Here is a 19,216-nt window from a genome sequence, read left to right as displayed (position 1 = left end):
CATCCCTTAAACACATTGATAATATGCCTCACAGCTTAATATTCAGTGGCCTATGTTTTGGCTAAATGAGCTTCAGAAAAAGAAAAAGAAAAAAAAAGGAAACTTGTGGTTTAGATCCATCTATTTTGGAGCCTCTGGTTAAATAATCTGTTTCTGCTGTGCTCTGTCTTCTTATTATCTGTAAAATGGAAGCGGCTCGAAAACCACAGTCACAGAAATGATGCACAGTTTTATGCACACAGCTGTCTTCATTTGTTTAGAGTACCAGTAGCATTGAAACTATTACTCAAAGAGTACACATGCTATTTTGAATCATCTAGGACAAAACTCTGTCAAAATAAAGAAAAGGAAAGGGGCCCAAAATAACTATGATTTTCCCAAGGGGACACAATTACTTTATGGTAGATGTGGGATCAGAACGCTGATATCATAGATCCCACTCCATTGTTTTTTAATTGGGTTTGGAATGATACAGAGAAATAAAATTCCTGTGTTATATGTAACTGGTGCAGGACTTGGCAAGATTGGAATTTGAGCACTGCATATTAAGAAGAATCTGGAAAATTCTTTTTTTTCTTTTTTCAAAAAAAAAAATTTTTTTTTATGTTTTTATTTATTTCTAGGAGAGAGAGAGACAGCGTGAGCAGGGGAGGGTCAGAGAGAGAGGGAGTCACAGACTGAAACAGGCTCCAGGCTCTGAGCTGGCAGTCAGCACAGAGCCCGACACGGGGCTCGAACCCACGAACCGCGAGATCGTGACCTAAGCGAAAGTCGGACGCTTAACCGACTAAGCCACCCAGGCGCCCCTCAAAAAAAATTTTTTAACAGTTATTCATTTTTGAGAGAGACAGAGCACAAGTCGGGGAGGGCAGAGAGGGAGGGAGGCACAGAATCCGAAGCAGACTCCAGGCTCTGAGCTGTCAGAACAGAGCCTGATTCAGGGCTTGAACCCACGGACTGTGAAATCATGACCTGAGCCAAAGTCAGACGCTTAACCCACTGAGCCATCCAGGTGCCCTGAATCTGGAAAATTCTTAAAACTAAGTCAGATATATACTAAATACATAGAAAACAGTGGTACCTGAAGATGATTCTACAGGATGAGCAAAAAGAGTAGTTGAAGGTGTGTATGGGCTGCAGTTACACAAAGGATAAGTGAGTTCCTGTTTCCCTGCACTTTGGAGGTTCCACCCCAAGATACAATATTAAAATAAAATAAACATTTGAATTAGGTCATATTTAATTCTGCATGTTCATGTAAGCCAACAAAATATCCCAGGTAACATCTACATTGTCATTTAGTGTCTATCTTGAGGTTTCATTTCTAAAACACAAAACATTTCCAAACACAAAACAGAGATCTATGGGAGTTGAAGAAAGGTGTATGGGAGGCGGCAGAGATAAAATAAGCCCATTTCACTTACTGTGAAAATTAAGATCCAATCAAATTCTTCACAGCTGAAAATGTCCAAACAATTTTCATTTTATGGCAAGGCTTCTGGAAAAATCATGCTGAAGGACTCAGAATTACCCAAATGTCCCTTATCTGTTTCAATACATATCACTATATATTCTGGGACTTCTGAGGGGCAGAGAAACATATCCTGGCTACACATATCCAAGCCCATAATGCGGATAAGATGGTCTCAAACCAGCCTGAGGACGTTAGAACCCACTTATTCCATTACTAATATTAATAGAGGACAAAACTTCATGTGCTTTTCCTTGTACAACCCAAGTCAATTCTCCATTAAAATGGATGGCCCATAAAGAAGTCTGTAGTGTAGGCATCAATGGATGCTGAAAGTATTTTTGTGGGTTTTATTCATGACATGGGTTTCTAGGGAGGATCTACTCAAAAACTCTGAGTCTAGTTTGACATTTACAACCAAATTCTCATGTAATCTTGAGCAAAGTGAGCTCATCATCATAAAGGAAGGATTTTAATACTTTCTATCCCTACTTTGAGGGGCTCTTGTTAAGTATCAAATAAAGTAACAGAGGGGCATGTGAATGCACATATTTTCATTGATAGTTGCACCTGCTTGAAAATAACTCTACAGAATGCAGTATAAAAATCTTGATGATGCGTATCTCAAAACTAGTTCCCAGTTCTCCCATTAAAACTACGTACATTAACAAACACCTGGGAGGCAAAATGGCAGAGAAGTAGGGAGCTCTGTACTTTTCACCTGCCAAAATCTCTTCAAACAAAGAAGGGCTGAAGCCATAGGACACTGAACCACAAGAGTCTGGGAGGAAAAGAGACAGAGTCCACTAAGAAGACAGCCTCATAGGTGTGTGATTGTGAACTGGGGAAGAAACACACACACACACACACACACACACACACACTAGCTGTATTAAGGAAATAGTGAGTCATTAACTTTACCTGGAATTCAGGTTCCCTTACCCTATATTTGGACCAACTGTGGGAGATAAGATTGGAAAGGTAGATTGGGGGCATATTCAGGAGGATTTAAAATATGGAACTGGGTGTTTGTAATTCAAGAGGCATTGTTAATGTAGAGATAGTAACTTTGGTTTTCCATAGGGAAATAGGGAATATACACCACCAACTGCCCCCAACCTCTTCACATATAACTTTATCACTTAAGATGATTACATAACATCTAATCATATGTATTTACCAACATTTATTTAACCATTCCCCTATTGCTAGCTCTATAGGCCATTTTTAATACTCTGCAATTGTAATAATTGTATAATGACCTTCTTTTGCTATTTTTTTCTCATTCACATTAATTTCATAGGTTAGAAACTTAGATATTGAACTACTTCAGTAAGATATAAAACAATTATGGTGCACCTGGGTGGCTCAGTCGGTTAAGCGTCTGACTTCGGCTCAGGTCATGATCTCGCGGTTTGGGAGTTCGAGCCCCGCATCGGGTTCTGTGCTGACAGCTCAGAGCCTGGAGCCTGCTTCGGATTCTGTGTCTCCCTCTTTCTCTGCACTTCCCACCATTCGCACTCTGTCTATCTCTCTCAAAAATAAATAAAAACATTTAAAAATTTTTTGTTAAATAAATAAAAAAAGATATAAAGCATTTGGGGTGCCTGGGTGGCTCAGTGAGTTGAGCGTCCAATTCTTGATTTCAGCTCAGGTCATGATTTCATGGCTTGGGAGTTTGAGATCTGCATCAGTCTCTGCACTGACAGTGCGGAATCTGCTTGGGATTCTTGGGATTCTCTCTCTCTGCCCCTCACCTGCTCTCTCTTTCAAAAACAAATCATGAGTAAACATTAAAAAAAAAATTTCAGATTGCTTATACATATTTTAAGGTTAATTTACCCAAACATTTGTACAAATGTACAGTTCCACTAGCGTTTTTAAATTTAGTAGTCTGTATAGATTTTAATTTTTCCCTCCGAGCACCCTATAGTTGCTGCTAAGCCTCTGATAAATATTACTCCATGAAAGAGTACTCCTTTAAAAAAATACTCTCAATTGGGGCGCCTGGGTGGCTTAGTCGGTTAAGCGTCCGACTTTCGCTTAGGTCGTGATCTCGCGGTTCGTGGGTTCGGGCCCCACGTCGGGCTCTGTGCTGACTGCCGGCTCAGAGCCTGGAGCCTGTTTCAGTCTGTGACTCCCTCTCTCTCTGACCCTCCCCTGCTCACGCTGTCTCTCTCTCTCTCCTAGAAATAAATTTAAAAAAATACTCTCAATAAAAGAACTTTAATAAGCTTGACTAAATATTTAGAAAGCATATTGTGTTGAGGTAAACTTTGTATGTAATAAATAATGAGAGTAATAGAAAATCATATTAGGTGACTAGTCTGTAATTATCTCAAGGAACACATACAATGAAACAAGTTCTTTCAGTGACTTTGTTAAACAAGCAACACAATGGGGAAAGTGGAGGAAATGTCCCATAAACACTCTGAAAAGCGAACCAGAAAACCCAACATGTAATCTTGGAGTAATGACAGCATTAGAAAACAAAACCAACAAAAGAGAACACCTTCCAGAACAATCTGAGCTACATGAAAGGCAAACATTCGCTAAAGTTGCAGCTTTCCTAAGTCTGCACATAGATAAGTGGCATATTTGACCTTCACCATGATTAACAAGCATTTCTTTGAAATTGTGTCCGTGCTGTTGGCCTCTTCTACTATCTTCTCCCTAGAATTGAAACTGGCTCTCCTCCAACAAAGAGTAAACAGAGAAAGTTTAAAACTCTTGAGTAAATCGCAAAGCTCATCAATTCAGCAGTGTCTACCACACAGGAAAAACTTCCTGCTTCCCCGGCAGTCTGTGAATCGTCACCAGTACCAGGAAGGACAAGTGCTGGCCATTCTTCAAGAGATGCTTCAGCAGATCTTCAACCTCTTCAGGGCAAATATTTCTTCGGATGGTTGGGAGGAAAGCCACGTGGAGAAGTTCCTCACTGAGCTTCATCAACAGCTGGAATACCTAGAAGCTCTCGCAGGCCTGGAAGGGGAGCAGGACAGCGGCATCTTGGGTAGTGAGAACGTTAGGTTACAGATTAAAATGTACTTCCGAAGGATCCACGATTACCTGGAAAGCCAAGAGTACAGCAGCTGTGCCTGGACCGTTGTTCAAGTAGAAATCAACCGGTGTCTGTTCTTTGCATTCCAACTGATAAGAAAGATAAGCAAACAAGGAATGGATTCCTTGAAGAATGAGGACCATGAGTCAAGGGCTGACTTTAGAAGCGTAGGGTAGGTGGAGGGGCGGGAGGACTTTTTCAGACACTCTTATTTCTTCTTGCCATTAAGTGGTAGTATTGCTTTAGTTATGTGTGTGTGCATATGTATGATACTTATCTGTCCTTTAAGATTAGGCAGAGTGACTACAATGGTCTTTATTTTGTAATGTCACTTTGTATGTTCCAGTCATCTTAAATTTTCACGAGTTCAAAAAGATTCATTAATATTTCATACTTGGTTCTTCCAAGGGGTATGTTTTCCTCAAAGTTGACGAGGTGGATAAAATGATGTCTCCACTGTACTAAAATCTTAACGTAGCACATCCACTCCAATGATTTCTTTGCCAGAAATTGGTGGAAACAATGAGAAATACTAGGAATAATGTGCACTGCAAGACTTGAAAATAACAAGATGCACTGAATATCTGTTACAGGTGACACAATAGAAATAGGGCCAAACGTCATGAACAGCAGATTGCAGAGGGAAAACAAATGCATGAAAACAGGTTCAACCTCAAAAATGCAAATTAAGGGGCACTTGGGTAGCTCAGTCAGTTGAGCCTCAGACTTCAGCTCTCATCATGATCTCACTGTTCATGGGTTCAAGCCCTATGTCAGGCTCTGTGCTGACAGCTCAGAGCCTGGGGCCTGCTTTAGATTATGTGTCTCCCTCTCTCTCTGTCAAATAAATGTTAAAAAAAAAATTTTTAAATACAAATTAAAAGTGAATAGGATGCCATTCTTAGCAGGTGAACACCCACACTTTAGTGGAGACTTTGGAGAGGGATGCTCTTCTAATTTGCCAAAGCACTGGAAATTGGTAGGATCACTGAAGAGGCAGTATGTTGATATCTATTAAAATTACCGTCCTCGATCCATAAATTTAAAATTTATCCTATGAAAATCCTTGCACATGTGTATAATGGCATGCATACAATACTATTCACTGCCACAGTATTTATAATATCAAAGGACAGGAAACCACTCAAATGCTTCTAATTTGAGACAGTTGAATTATAGTCACACAAAGAACCCATGGAGAATAGAATGAGGATGCTCTTCCTACACTGAAAAAGAAAGTAAAAAAAATAGGCAAGATACAGAAAAGTGTGTATAAAATGCTGTATCTGACATTAAAATATAAAACAAGAGGTGTCCAGGGGGCTCAGTCAGTTAAGTGTCCAACTTCGGCTCAGGTCATGATCTCACAGCTTGTGAGTTCGAGCCCTGCATCAGGCTCTGTGCTGATAGCTCAGAGCCTGGAGCCTGCTTCAGATTCTGTGTGTGTCTCTCTCTCTGCCCCTCCCTCGCTTGCACTCTGTCTCTGTCAGTCTCTCAAAAATAAATCAACATTTTAAAATTTTTTAATAAGATGTAAGACAAGTTTTCTATTTGACCTAACTTGTGCAGGAACAAATAAATATATAAGAAATAAATTACAACAATAACCTGTATTTTGCAGAGGAGAGACTAGGGGAGGAAGAAGGGCAAGGGAGGCTTTACGGCATATTTTTATATTTTAATTTTTAATTGTGTGAACATTACAAATTAAAATAATAAATTAAAATGTACCTAAGAAGTCACAGTCATTAGAAATATGCATGAAGGAGTCTTACTGGCAAAAGGAAGTGTTAGATGAAGGGTAGAAGAAACAGGACTGCTCCAGCCTTCCCCTGAAGGGGAGGGGGGACAAGAAGAGCTGGAGAGAAGGGCACCCATGCCAACCAAGGGAGGGGTTTCTACTAGTCAGAGCTCCGGGGATGACAGGATTCCAGCTCTTCCCATCAGGAGTTCCCAGAAACCATCATGGAACAAATGTGGGGCCAGAGACACTGAAGCTCAGTTTGGTGAGCTTGGTGGCTTTCCCACGGTCACAGTGACCTTCACCCAATGTAGGAAGCAGAGTTATGGCCCCACAATCTAGGGCTAGTTCTACTACTTCACGTCATGTTCCGTTTTAAAACGATCTCATTGTATAATTTGAGATGAAATCTATCACTTAATGTGAAAACTTGCTGAAGAACAAAACATATTTCATTCCAGTTTAATTAGTGTTACTAAGTGTATCCACTGTTGGCCCCGTGCTTTCACATTTGGCTTGAAAAGGAGGAGGATGAGCTGAATAGAAGCCTGAGTCTGAGGCAGGGTCCACTGCCAGACAGGAAAGGGGCTGAGAAGCAGAGGCAGGGCAGCCAAGAGGCAATCTTTGTCACTGTCACATTTCAGCCCAGGTGTTGACCTGTTTACCTTCAAGTTCACCTGGAGGTAGGGAGGCGGAGAGAGGAGAAGTATTTACCACACTTGATTGCAAATACACGTCATTTGCTTCGCACGATCGGTAAAATTTTTGTTTTCTTTACACCAGGAAGTTTTCAGAACCAAATCCCTCATTTAACACAGTATTCAGTTCTCAAATTAACCTAGCAAGGTAGTTTCTGTTATTATATTCTTTTCTCAAGTGAGACTAACCAGACTTTAAAGGTGAAGTAACTTGCTCAAAGTAATGTAACAAGTCACGGAGCCAGCAAATGCCAGAGCAAAGATTCTCGGCCAGATCTGCGTAACTCAAAAGAGTGCACTGTGTTCTAGACCCCAGAAACTTGAATGACATTGTGCAATATCTCTGCAAAATAATAATGATAACAAGAATGAGAATAATTTGCTCCTGGCTTTCCTTTTTCAAGCTCACATACCGTCTGCAGTCTTGAATTCAAGAAAGAACATTTTCTCCCTCTGGACATTTCTTTCATAAGAACTGAAGAGAACAGAATGGAGAAAGTGCCAAGTAGAAATTTATAGCAGATAATGCATACTCCTATCTAGAAGCTAAAAGCAATACTGTACATACCAATGTCTCTCTAAACATTTAGCTTTATTAGGCTGACATCCTACTTGTATTACTGTCTTAACTTCCTCATACAAAATAAAAATCGCTTGCTTTTTAATATGTGTGCTCTCTTATAGCTTTAAAACCAGAGTTCTAAACTTGGAGATATTGAGGAAGATAAATACTCTAAAGAGACAAGGTTGGGGGTTCAGAGTAAAGATAAGCTCATTTGTACTCACAGGCTGGGTCATCTGAGTTATCAGTGTCACATATACATGTATGAGCTAAATAGATCATTAAATCAACAAGCAGATTACAAAATAACTGCTATCATAATTTCTGTAAATAAAAATGCACCCAAAATGTCTGAAAAGAATTGCACTGAAATGTTCACAGTAGTACTATCTGGGTAATAGAATTTCCATTCTCATATTTTTTTAATATTATTTTTTTATTCAAGTTTATTTTGAGAGAGAGAGCACACATGAGCAGGAGAAGGGCAGAGGGAGAGGGGGAGAGAGAGAATCGCAAGCAGGCTCTGCACTGTCAGCACAGAGGCCAACACAGGGCTCGAACTCACAAACCGTGTGATCATGACCTGAGCCGAAATCAAGAGTTGGACACTTAACCAACGGAGCTCCCCAGGCGCCGCAATATAGTTTTTGAATTTTGGATATTTCTACATAGAATATGGATTCATTTTAGAATCAGGAAAAAAATTAAACTACTTCATTTTTGAAATTAAAAAAAAAAGAACAATAAATATGGCTCCTTGTAGAGATTTGGCTCAGGATACTTATCACCTGCAATAAATGAAGCCCCATCTCCAGCATGCATCAGAATTGTCCAGAAGGCTTATTAAAATACAGGCGGCATGGCTTCACCCCAGTGTTTCTTTTTTTTTTTTTTTTACAAATAGTTTATTGTCAAATTAGTTTCCACATAACACTCAGTGCTCATCCCCATAAGTGTCCTCCTCTATGCCCATTCACCCCAGTGTTTCTGATCCATTAAGTCTGTAGTGGGACTGAGTATTGCCTTTCTAACAATTTCTAGATGATTTTTGATGCTGTTGATCCTAGGATTCCTCTTACAGACCATGCCTCTGTTTCTTGATAGCCTTGGTAGACATTCAACAGATGAAAGCATGGTCTCTTTGAGGTTACTGATCTCATATTTTCCCACAATCCCTTCTAGAAAGAAGTGAGCATCCTAGGTGGGAGATAGTTGGTAATGATAGCGTCTTTCTTCTATCATTGCCTTTTCACGGCAGCAGATACAATGGTCTTTCTCCTTCTTAAAGAAACTGGATGTAGACTATAATATGCCGGGTAACCAGTAACTGTCTCTTCAGGAAAATGATCCAAACCAAGTTTTGTTTCTGTAACCGTGTCTGTCCCTAATGCCTGTGATCATGTGAAATCAAAACTGCAACCATAACAGTACCTGATTGGAGGAAGAATATGTTGTGAACACAGGGAAATCAAATTTCTGAAAGGCAGAGGATTCTGAGTGGAAGATGGCAAACTGGTTCGGTCATCTCTCCTATTGAGAAGGTATAGATGTTTGGTATAGATGTTTGTATAGATGCTTGGGGGTCATTCTTGGAATTGGCATTTGGCTGAAAGGAGTCATTTAGCCCCAGGTTTCTCCCCTGTATCCAATGACTGGATGTGGAGGGATAAAGGCTCAGACCCGTCACTCCACCCATGAGGGGTCATTGCAGTTTCAGGGCCCACTCCCCCATCATGGTTTTGACCGAAGCCACACTGTGACTTCACAGCAGCATGGCTTTTCCTCTGTTCTTCATCCTGCCTGCTCTTCTCACATGTGTTGAGCCCGTGGCACTCCCTAATAAACTCCTCACATGGCAATTTTTGTCTCAGAGTCTGCTTTCTCAACACCTGACCTCCCAAAGCATAACACACAGACCTTCCATATGGGGCCATAGAAAACCCAAACTCACATGCTATTGCCTTGGCCAGCTCCAGATTAGCTTCCTAATATGTGTTAATGTTTCATTCTTGTGATTTATGACTCCTTAAAATATTTCAGAGAAATCCCTTAGAGTCTGATCTGTCTAAATCTATTTGCCCTTCCAGAGCACAACTTGTATCATGTCCCAGACCACACTGTACAATGATGGGTTACTTCTCTTTCACCTAGAGTATGACCTACTTCACAGTAGGGAAATGGCTTCTGAACTCTTTGCCTAGCACATTCCTGAACACATAAAGGGACATTCTAAATATTGAATGAATAAAGAAATTTAATGTACAGCATTAGCAGAGGGACACCTGGGTGGCTCAGTTGCTTGAGTGTCTGATTCTTGATTTTGGCTCTGGTCATGATCCCAGGATCATGGGATGGAGCCCTTCGTCAGTCTCTGCGCTCAGTGCGGAGCCTGCTTGGGATTCTCTCTCTCTCTCTCTCTCTCCTTCTGTCCCTCTCCCTTGCTTGTGTGTGCTCTCTCTCTCTCTCTAAAACTTGAAACAGTATGGGTAAGCAGAAGATAATCAGCATGTAGTATCTAGAAACAAGTAGCCAGAGTCGCATTACAATGATGCGGGAAGTGACCCTGACACAAAAATGGTCCCATGGTTTTACCTTCAATGCAAGAAGACTCCATCTTCTTAGAAATACGGAAAGCTGATCAGACAAGTTTTAGTCACTGAAGGTGGAGATGTGCACCGGTTGGGAAGGGTGGGGCAAGGTTTGAGGAGAACAAGGAACAGGATGACCCTTGACCCATAAATCATGTGACTTTTTCTACATAAGAGATCTAAGTGCACGTTGTTGTAGTGAAATGTTCTCCAAGTTCCAGTATAAGCCTTGTAATAAACAAGGCATTTCCCTGGGAGAAAATTTCATTATTCCAAATAACGGGGAATTCATTTGGGCTCATGCCAAATGAATGAGGTGGTTATCATCGTGGATAAAAATATTTATGACCAAAAGGAAATTCGTTTGAGAGTGCTAAAAATTGGATTCCTAGCTGGTATATTATTCAGCATAGTGGACTTTTTTAGTAACAGCTCCTCATTTATTCTCAATCCTTGGGAGGAAGGTTGGAGTGGAAGAGAAAGAGGCTCAATGGAACTGGGAAGAAAATAAGCATGTTTCCAGAGCAAATTATGGGATTACATGAGAAATACCGTGAAGGACCCATTTGTGCCTACTGAGGGTTGGGGGAGAAAGAGGATGTGGGTGGGTAGGGTTCAGAAGCTGGAATAAATAAACCAACAAAATTGTCCTTAAAAATACCTCTGGCTGGGTGGATTTCTACTATGAGTTGAAATTAGAAGGGCAAAGAGAGGTGTTTGGCTATTTCAGGGTTGTAGCCATAGCCTTCTACAGGTAGATTGTCTCAAAAGTTACACAACCCAGGGTCCTCTGCAGAAGGGATGTCAGAGATTTCACCAGCAGATTCGTCTCTACATTCTAGACACAAAGTTCGTTGGAGCACTTGGGCCCGTATCTGAAGCCTTAGGTATCAAAAACCACATGTGGCATTATACACACATGGAGTGGAGGGCTCAGTTCTGGAGGAGAGATTTTTTTCCCTAAAGCATCTCACTCAGGTTGCCGTATGCAATAAAGGGCTGACATATTAAAATAAGTGAACACAACACAAACAATAAAACACTAACTGTCCTCTTTCACAGCATTTAGGTACGGCATTATGAGGGTCAGTTCAAGGGGGATCCTGATGTCATCATCATGGCTTTATCAGAATTGACTTTCTACTCCCAAGCTGGGTATTTATAATGGGACCAGATTATGAACATAACTCTCTTCTTCCTCAGAATGGGTTCTTCTTAGGACGTTCCTTGTCATCTTATGCAAATGGGAGCTCGCTCTAAGACCCCTGTGAGCCCACTCTAACATCGCTGACGTAAGCCCACGCTGGTATGAATCCAAAGGCAGTGCTATTTCAGGCTCAAATTAGGTATCTTCCCTACTTCAGAAAAATGTAAAATAGAATACATTATATAAATATGTGTAGGCAATTCAGGCGATGAATCAAATCCTGGATATACATCCGATAAACCAAAATTCACAACTTAATGAAAACATGTCTTTCAAGAAATAGATACACTCCTAACTGGGTCCTCACTCTGCTCCAGCACCACTTGCTTCCCAGGATGGGGATCAGACTTGAGGGTAGAATTTGGACAAGAAGGAGATCTTCAAACTTCTATACCAAATGAGAATCTGGCTTCTGTCGTGCCCAGAGAATAGGAGGGACCTCAGAGTCTCTCACAAGCTGATGGAAGGTAGCCAGTCACTGACAAAAGACCAAGCCATCGTATCTTCCATGTGAAGCACCAGCAGATTTTCAGCCTTGAAACACAGAGGACCTCCCGTTATTTGGGAGGAGACCCAGATGGAGAAACTCCTTCCCGGGCTTCATCAGAAAGTGGACAGCCAGAGATGTATTAGGGGCAGGAGAGGAGAAAGAAAAGAAGTCCCCCTCCTGAGCAGTGAGGCACTAACACTGGGAATTAAGATTTTCTAAGGAATAAGCCTCTCTGTGAAAGCAAAGGAATACAGCCTCTGGCCTGGGAGGATGTCAGGGTGAAATCAGGAGGTGCTATCTCTCCATGAAAACACTTGCTGGAAAGGTAAAGGAAGAAGGAAAACTGAAGAAACAAGGAAGGAGACGCAGAGTCGCTCCCTGTGGAAATGTTGAATACATCTGGTACCCATACAAGCAGTATGGTTTGCTAGCCCCTAGGTTGAAAAGCGGGACTTATTAACACAATGCTACTGAGAATAACACTCAGAGGGTCTGTTCTCAAGAGCAGACATCAAGCCACAGAGACTGGGGCCCATGCCACGTCCTCTGAACACAAGGGAACCAGGGTGTTACTACCCTCCCTCAAGCATCCTGAGCAGCACCATTCAATGGTGCCTGTGGGTCAGAATCATCAGAAGACCCCCCTCACACACACCCTCCTCCCTCATCACTCTAAGTCCTTATTTGGTTTTTTATTTAAATATATTATACAAGCTATATTCACATGCACTGAAATCTTAACAGGTTCAAAACAAAAAGCAAATCATGTGTATTCACAGCCTCTTCCTCTCAGGTACCCTCCAAGGAAGAAAGTGCATTTCTCTGCTTGGTTTGAGGGGCTTCTCTCATGCTCCGTTATACGCATATATAAAAGTGTACAAAGTGATGCAGAAATGAAATGACGCCCAGAACAATATAAAGCAATGTTTATAATATATAGGAAGAAAATAATTGTGAGATGGATAGAAGAAGGGATCCAGTAGCGGCAGGGATCAGAAAAAAAAGGCAAATATTCCATGTCGTCAGAGACGATTTGAAGAGAAGGTCTCCTCTCTTCAAATTTAGATTTAGAAAAAGATGTAAAAGGAAAATCCTTTTACAGAGGGGCTCTGCAGTGCAGAGGCTGGGGGAATAGGGTGCAGGATGGGTGAGCAGAACCCAAATGGAAGAGCCTGGGATGGATGGATTTTACCAGGTTTAATTCTCAGCTGTGCTTCCAATAATAATTTGAATTGAATTTTCACATCTCTTGGCCAGGAAAGGTATTTTTTTGTTGACATGTATGTAACTTTTACTTACAGAGAAAGAGAATTTAAGAAAATGGAATTTTTTAAGTTGATACTGGTACAAAAATAAACAAAATTGCTTTACGATCCCCGACATATACTCATGTATATATATATAGAGAGAGAGAGAGAGAGCTGATAACAGAATAATGGTTGTTTTTGAAATAAATAAGAGAAGGTTGACTGATTCAATTAATGTTATTGGGAAAATGGGTTCTCTGGGGCCAAAAACTTAGATTCCAAATCTCCAGTAATACACAAAATGAAATCTGATGTTTAAGGGATAAGAGGAAGTAAGCAGGTTGGCTGTAAAGGCAGACCACCTGGGTTTCGATACCAGCTTTGGGACCCAGGGCTCTGTGGCCGTGAGATGTGATTGCCTCTCTGAGATCATCCAGCTGTTAAGTGCGTATAATAAAAGTTGCTAAGTCACTGAATGGTGAAGGATATAACTATATGAAAGGGGGAAAAACCTGTTAAGTACTAGGGGAAAAATGTGTATGTAAAAAGTTTTAGGGGCTCCTGGGTGACTTAGTCAGTTAAGCATCCGACTGGTGATTTCCCCTCAGAGATCATGTCCCGCGTTGGGCTCCGCGCTGGGTATGGAGCCCAGCTTAAGATTCTCTCTCTCCCTCTCCCTCTGCCCCTTCCCACTTCAAATGAAAAATAATAATAAAATCAAAATAAAATTTGGAAAGGTTTTTAAATCTTCAGATGGGAAAGTTCTGAGTGATGTGAAAACCCAAGGCCAGAAAAGAGCAACACATTTTAATACATAATTTCTTAAGTCTGCACAGTAAAGCACTATCAAGAACATTAAAGAAATATAAAAAAAGTCTTGAAACATAAAACTGATACTAATATTTTCAATGTAAAAAGAACTCAGAAAAATTTAACAACTCAATATCAATGTGAGCAAGAAATATAGAGGCAAATTACAAAAACAGACAGAGCTACAAGTAGAGTATATACATATACCAAAAAAAACAGCCTTCCTAGTGATCATTTATATAAATGAAAAATCTGATAAACAACAAGATGGTCTGGTGATGGTTGGGGTAAGAGCACATTCCTATACACAATAGAAGTGTATCGTTCTCAAATATGGATGGTTAATTTGGTAAAAATCTACCAAAACTTTTGCACCACTGAACCCAAAAAATGCAGTTCTAGATATTTATATTACAGAACTACTCCGTCCATACACCTGCCCAAACGTGTGCCCAATTTTTTACTTCAGCATTATTTATATAAAAGATAATTGCAGCCATAATAATGTGCTATTATAAAGGATTAGATAAGTAAACAATGGGCCCTCCATATTATAGAATACTGTACAGCCCTTAAATTCACTTGGGTAAAGACTATTCACCTGCACCCAGGTTCATGTTAAATAGTGATGAATAGATCATTCTGAATTTTTACCAGTAGTTTGTTAACCTTAAAAAATAAAACTGCTAGTTATTTACCAGCAATAGATGGGTTTATTTGGAAATAGCACAGAATTGCAATCAGGCACACGGCAAGGTATAGCAAAGCAGTAGACAAGTTTGGAATAAAAAAGAGGAAATGTTCTTTTATGGAGAAAAGTGGGGGAGGGGGTTGGGGGAGCAGCTGTTGTAAACAAAAAGCCCACTGGAGTAAACTAGGAGCTCAAAGTATAGTGGCTTCTCACTGGCTGAGTTGTGACCGTCTCTCATTGGCTGGGCTATTGCCAGACGACCTGCTCCTGCTAAAATAGTAAAGTAGTACTGGCTTGCAAAGCCCATCTCTTCGGTTGGATTTGCAATTGACTTTGAGTGGTAGGGCTGGCAAGGCATGAGCGTTCCCCCTGCCCAACCTCCTGACTCCATGTGAGGTTTCTCTTTATTAATTTTCACAAGTTGGCTTGAGAATCCATGTTACTGACTGCATGATCGATTGTGATACCTAGCTTATAAACAGTGTGCACAAAAATGTTCCACTGTTTTTATTTAGACAGCAAATATATTTATGGGGTCTAGAATAAGTAAATAATGCAAAACAAAGGGGAAAGGCAGGCTTTCAAATGATGATGTCAGCCTAATACCAGTTCTGTGTTGTTATTTACCATCTAATCTGACTGCATCACACCACCCAATGTAATTGGTTTTTAAGGGAATATTGGGAATTTTTTTCCCATCCTGATTTTAATAACTTTATCACCTGGTATCGCTTCGCTAAGAAGTAAGAAGCATATTTGAATGGCTGAGTGCTGGTAAAAAACAAGCAAACAACAACAAAGCATTAGCTGTGGACATTAAGGATGAACCTAACATGGTTCTGTGTTAATTAACCAGAGGCACTAAGACATAGGAATATCTAGAATTACTTTGTTTCTTTATTGTTGACACACTGAGCAAACCATCCTAGTGACTGGTGTTATTCTGTCCTCTAGTGGTTAGAATTGAAAATCCCTGTTTAGATACATTCCAGGACATAGCTTTCAGGTAGAATCTTTATGAAGTTCTCCCCTTAAAAGGAAAACAAGCCGAAAATGAAAACAGCCTGGACAACGTGATGTATCTACATCATCAAATAATCAGAGCAGAAATAACTTGATCTCATTGTAATTCAGATTTCCACTGTTTTGCCCATTATGTCATTGAAAAGTTTTCAAAACTACACCATTTCAACTGGATTTTTTTTTTATTTTTTAGTGTTTATTTTTGACTAAGAGAGAAACACAGCATGAGTGGGGAAGGGGCAGATAGAGAGACACACACAGAATCAGAAGCAGGCTCCAGGCCCTGAACTGTTAGCACAGAGCCCAACGCAGGGCTTGAACCCACAAACCATGAGATCATGACCTGAGCCAAAGTCGACTGAGGTCAGCTTAATCGACTCAGCCACCCAGGCACCCCCATTTCAACTGGGTTTTAAGCATTCACAACCAACAGTGGAGTTCAACAGCCTTCTCCCTGCCATTTTCTGAACAGAGGACCATATCTTCAAGCCTTAAGAAAGTAACATTTTTCAAGGGCAGAGAAAAGGAACCATGCAACATACCCAAACATAAATAAAGCTGACAAAGTCTTCATATTCTGAGCTCTTTTTCTACACTATTTCCTGGAAGACACTACGATCTTTGCCACTTTGGCTCAATAACTTTCATCTAGTTCAGGCAAACACACACACACACATACACACACACACACGCACACAAGCACACAAGCACACATGTATGAATGACACAGAATGGCTTCTGGACCAGTGAACCCAGATTCTCCCAGCGTTCCACGTTTCAACCAATGTTATTTGGTGACCATCCGCACAGTCAGATGGGATTGACTACGTCCCCTACTCTCCAGCACATTCTCTGCTTGGTGTTCTCTACGAAGCATTTTCTCACATAGGTTGGATGTGGGTATAAACACGTGTGCTATTTCACTGTGCTTCCTAAAATCTCAGCTTGTCTGAACACATTTCCATCTTTCTTTTTTAGATGTGACCAAACGAATAGTTTAAATAAGAAGAAATATCAGAATAAGATTGAGGTACATCAGATGAGAGCTCCCCAGGTCTATGACGCAAGCTGTACTGTTTTGTTATGCAGTCTCATTTTTTTAGTTCTTGTCTATAAAAGCATATCCAGTTGTTTACTGGCCCATGTTCCCAAAACTGCTATCTTCTTTCCAGTTCTGCTTCCCTTTCTATACAGTATATCATCCTGAGCACACAGGACAAAGAATCAATCACACAAATGCAGAATTTTCTTTAGAGAGTCCCTGAGAAAAGAAATACAGTGAATGAATTTTTCTGTTTGTAATTTGTTTCTGTTGCTGTCTAATAAACTTTTTCCCCTTTTGTATTTTTATGTGCATGTGTTTGTTTGTTTGTTTGTTTGTTTGTTTGTTTTTGACGGGGCAGGGGAGAGAGAGAGAGAAAGATTGAGAGCACACACGCACGAGCAGGGGAGGGGCAGAGAGAGAGGGAGACACAGAATCCAAAGCAGACTCCAGGCTCTGAGCTGTCAACCCAGGGCCCAACAAGGGGCTCAAATCCACAAACTAGGAGATTATTACCTGAGCAGAAGTTGGATGCTTAACCAACTGAGCCACCCAGGCGCCCTTTGCATGTGTTATTTTTATATGTTGTTAGAATGAATGAATGAATGAATACAAATAAAACAAGAGTATCAGGATCTCCGCAGGAGTGGTGGTGATTAAGCACCGCAGATGAACTGACATACTTTTGAAGGCCACTACTTGTAGATGCTGAAGATACTCTGGGAGATTTTTCTAGTAGTCAGCACATGTTCTCTAAGATTTCAAAGCATGAAGGGAAGCCAGCCTGTGCTACATCTCTGATATGAGGGGGCCTTCTCAAGTGGTGGTGACATTCTTGGAGTTGTCCAAATAAGCCATCTATTTTTTTTTAATTTATTTTAGAGAGAGAGAAGGGGATAGGAATAGAGAGGGAGGGAGAGAGAGAGAGAGAGAGAGAGAGAATCTCAAGCAGTTTTCACACTCAGCATGGAACCCGACACAGGGCTTGATCCCATGACCCTGGGATCATGACCTGAGCAGAAATCAAGAGTCAGATGTTGAACCGACTGAGCCACCCAGACACCCCAATCTGGTTTTTTTTTTTTACCTCTAAGTGAGATCAATCCTCATGTTCAAATAGAGACAATAACAGACGTAAAGCTCTCTTAGAGCTAGACTATTGTGATACAGAGTTTATGTCAGGTGCCTGGAGATTCTCCCTCATCCCAGGAACTTAATGTATCTATTCATCCCAAACAAAACTACTTCACTGAGATTCGACCCCAGAATCAGTCTGGGACACACAGGTATTTCCCGTTTCTGGCATAGATCTCTCCTAGAAAAACATCTCCTGTCTTCAGTTTGTGTTTGCATTGGCTTAGATATAGAAATAGAAAACAGGACCACAGCACTTTTGAGAAATCACATGTGTTTTTACAAAACAAAGTTGTTATACATTATAATGAAAACATTGTTCTATAAAATATAAATACCATGTGCAAAATAAAACACGTAAAAACAAGTTTAAGCCTGTCAGACTGATCACTGAACAGGATTCATATTCCTCTGATTGAGGCCTCTATTGTTTATTGCAAACTTCCGTTTTCAGTTCATAGAGCAACTTCTAAAATGCACGACCACCTAGGCTTTGTACGAATCATTTGTTGCTGTTTTGAGAGCCTAGCTCTCTTCCCCTTGTCCTCAGCTTTTTTTTTTTTTTTTTTTACCAGTTTGTTAAGGAAAGGAAAGCACCTGCTGATTTCCACGGTGACAATTTCTTATACACAGAGATGTTAACTCACATTTCCCTTGCAGTGACACCTTATTTCTCTTCTCCACTTGAAACAAACATACAAACATAAGTTTCTATACATGGTATCCCTAATTCTCGTTCTTGTGTTTCCTCTTCCTCCTACTCTCATCTGGCCTCCGCCCCATTAATTCCACTAAACCAAAACCATGCGAAAGCCACCAGTCCTGTCCGTTTGCAGGTCCACGGGGACAGTTCATCCACACCTGGAAAGCACCCCGCTGCCCCGTATTCCCTTCATGTTCAAGTCCTGTCCCCATGTGTCCCTCCAATTGCACTGGCCACTCTCAGTGGCCTTCGCAGACTCTCCTTTGCCCGGACTTTAAATGTTGAGGGTCTGCAGGACCACATCTCACTGTCCATGCATTGATGCTCCTCGTTCCCGGATACTCAAGAAGGAATCCCAAACTGACACCACCCTCGTGGCCTTTTTGTAAATTCTAGACCCACATTCCCAACTGCGGGTAAGACTTCAGCACTCCTGTGTCTCCCAGGCACCTTAGAAAAGATCTCTAAGATCATTCTTCCTTGCCAGCATCCTTTGTATGTAAAGCTTCTTGTGTAAGAACATCATTTTCCTTTGCTTCTCTTTGTAGTTTTTAACATCATTGAAATGAAATAAACATCAGTGCTGTTTTTCATGTCTCCTTCCCTGTGAGACTGAGTTTCAACACAGCAGAAACTGTATGTGTGTTATTTACCTCTAGGGTTTTTTTTTTCATTTTTAAAAAGATTTCACTTTTTTTAAATATAATTTATTGTCAAATTTGCTAACATACGGTGTGTAAAGTGTGCT

At 40.7% G+C, this 19,216-nt stretch overlaps 1 protein-coding gene across 1 annotated transcript; it reads left to right on the top strand.

Annotated features, from left to right (window-relative positions):
• Positions 1–4,081: 4,081 nt before the first annotated feature.
• IFNE (interferon epsilon) lies at positions 4,082–4,708 on the top strand. The gene has a single exon (XM_039221254.1). The coding sequence runs from the start codon at positions 4,082–4,084 to the stop codon at positions 4,706–4,708; it is 627 nt and encodes a 208-aa protein (XP_039077185.1).
• Positions 4,709–19,216: the final 14,508 nt, after the last annotated feature.

Source organism: Hyaena hyaena, unplaced genomic scaffold (genome assembly GCF_003009895.1).
Source record: "Hyaena hyaena isolate Hyena2069 unplaced genomic scaffold, ASM300989v1 scaffold_971, whole genome shotgun sequence".
Taxonomy (NCBI): domain Eukaryota; kingdom Metazoa; phylum Chordata; class Mammalia; order Carnivora; family Hyaenidae; genus Hyaena; species Hyaena hyaena.
This window is presented reverse-complemented; position numbering and strand designations above follow the sequence as displayed.

What these genes read in the sequence shown, in the direction of transcription:
- IFNE (XM_039221254.1), top strand. Translation starts at nt 4,082, where the DNA reads ATGATTAACAAGCATTTCTTTGAAATTGTGTCCGTGCTGTTGGCCTCT.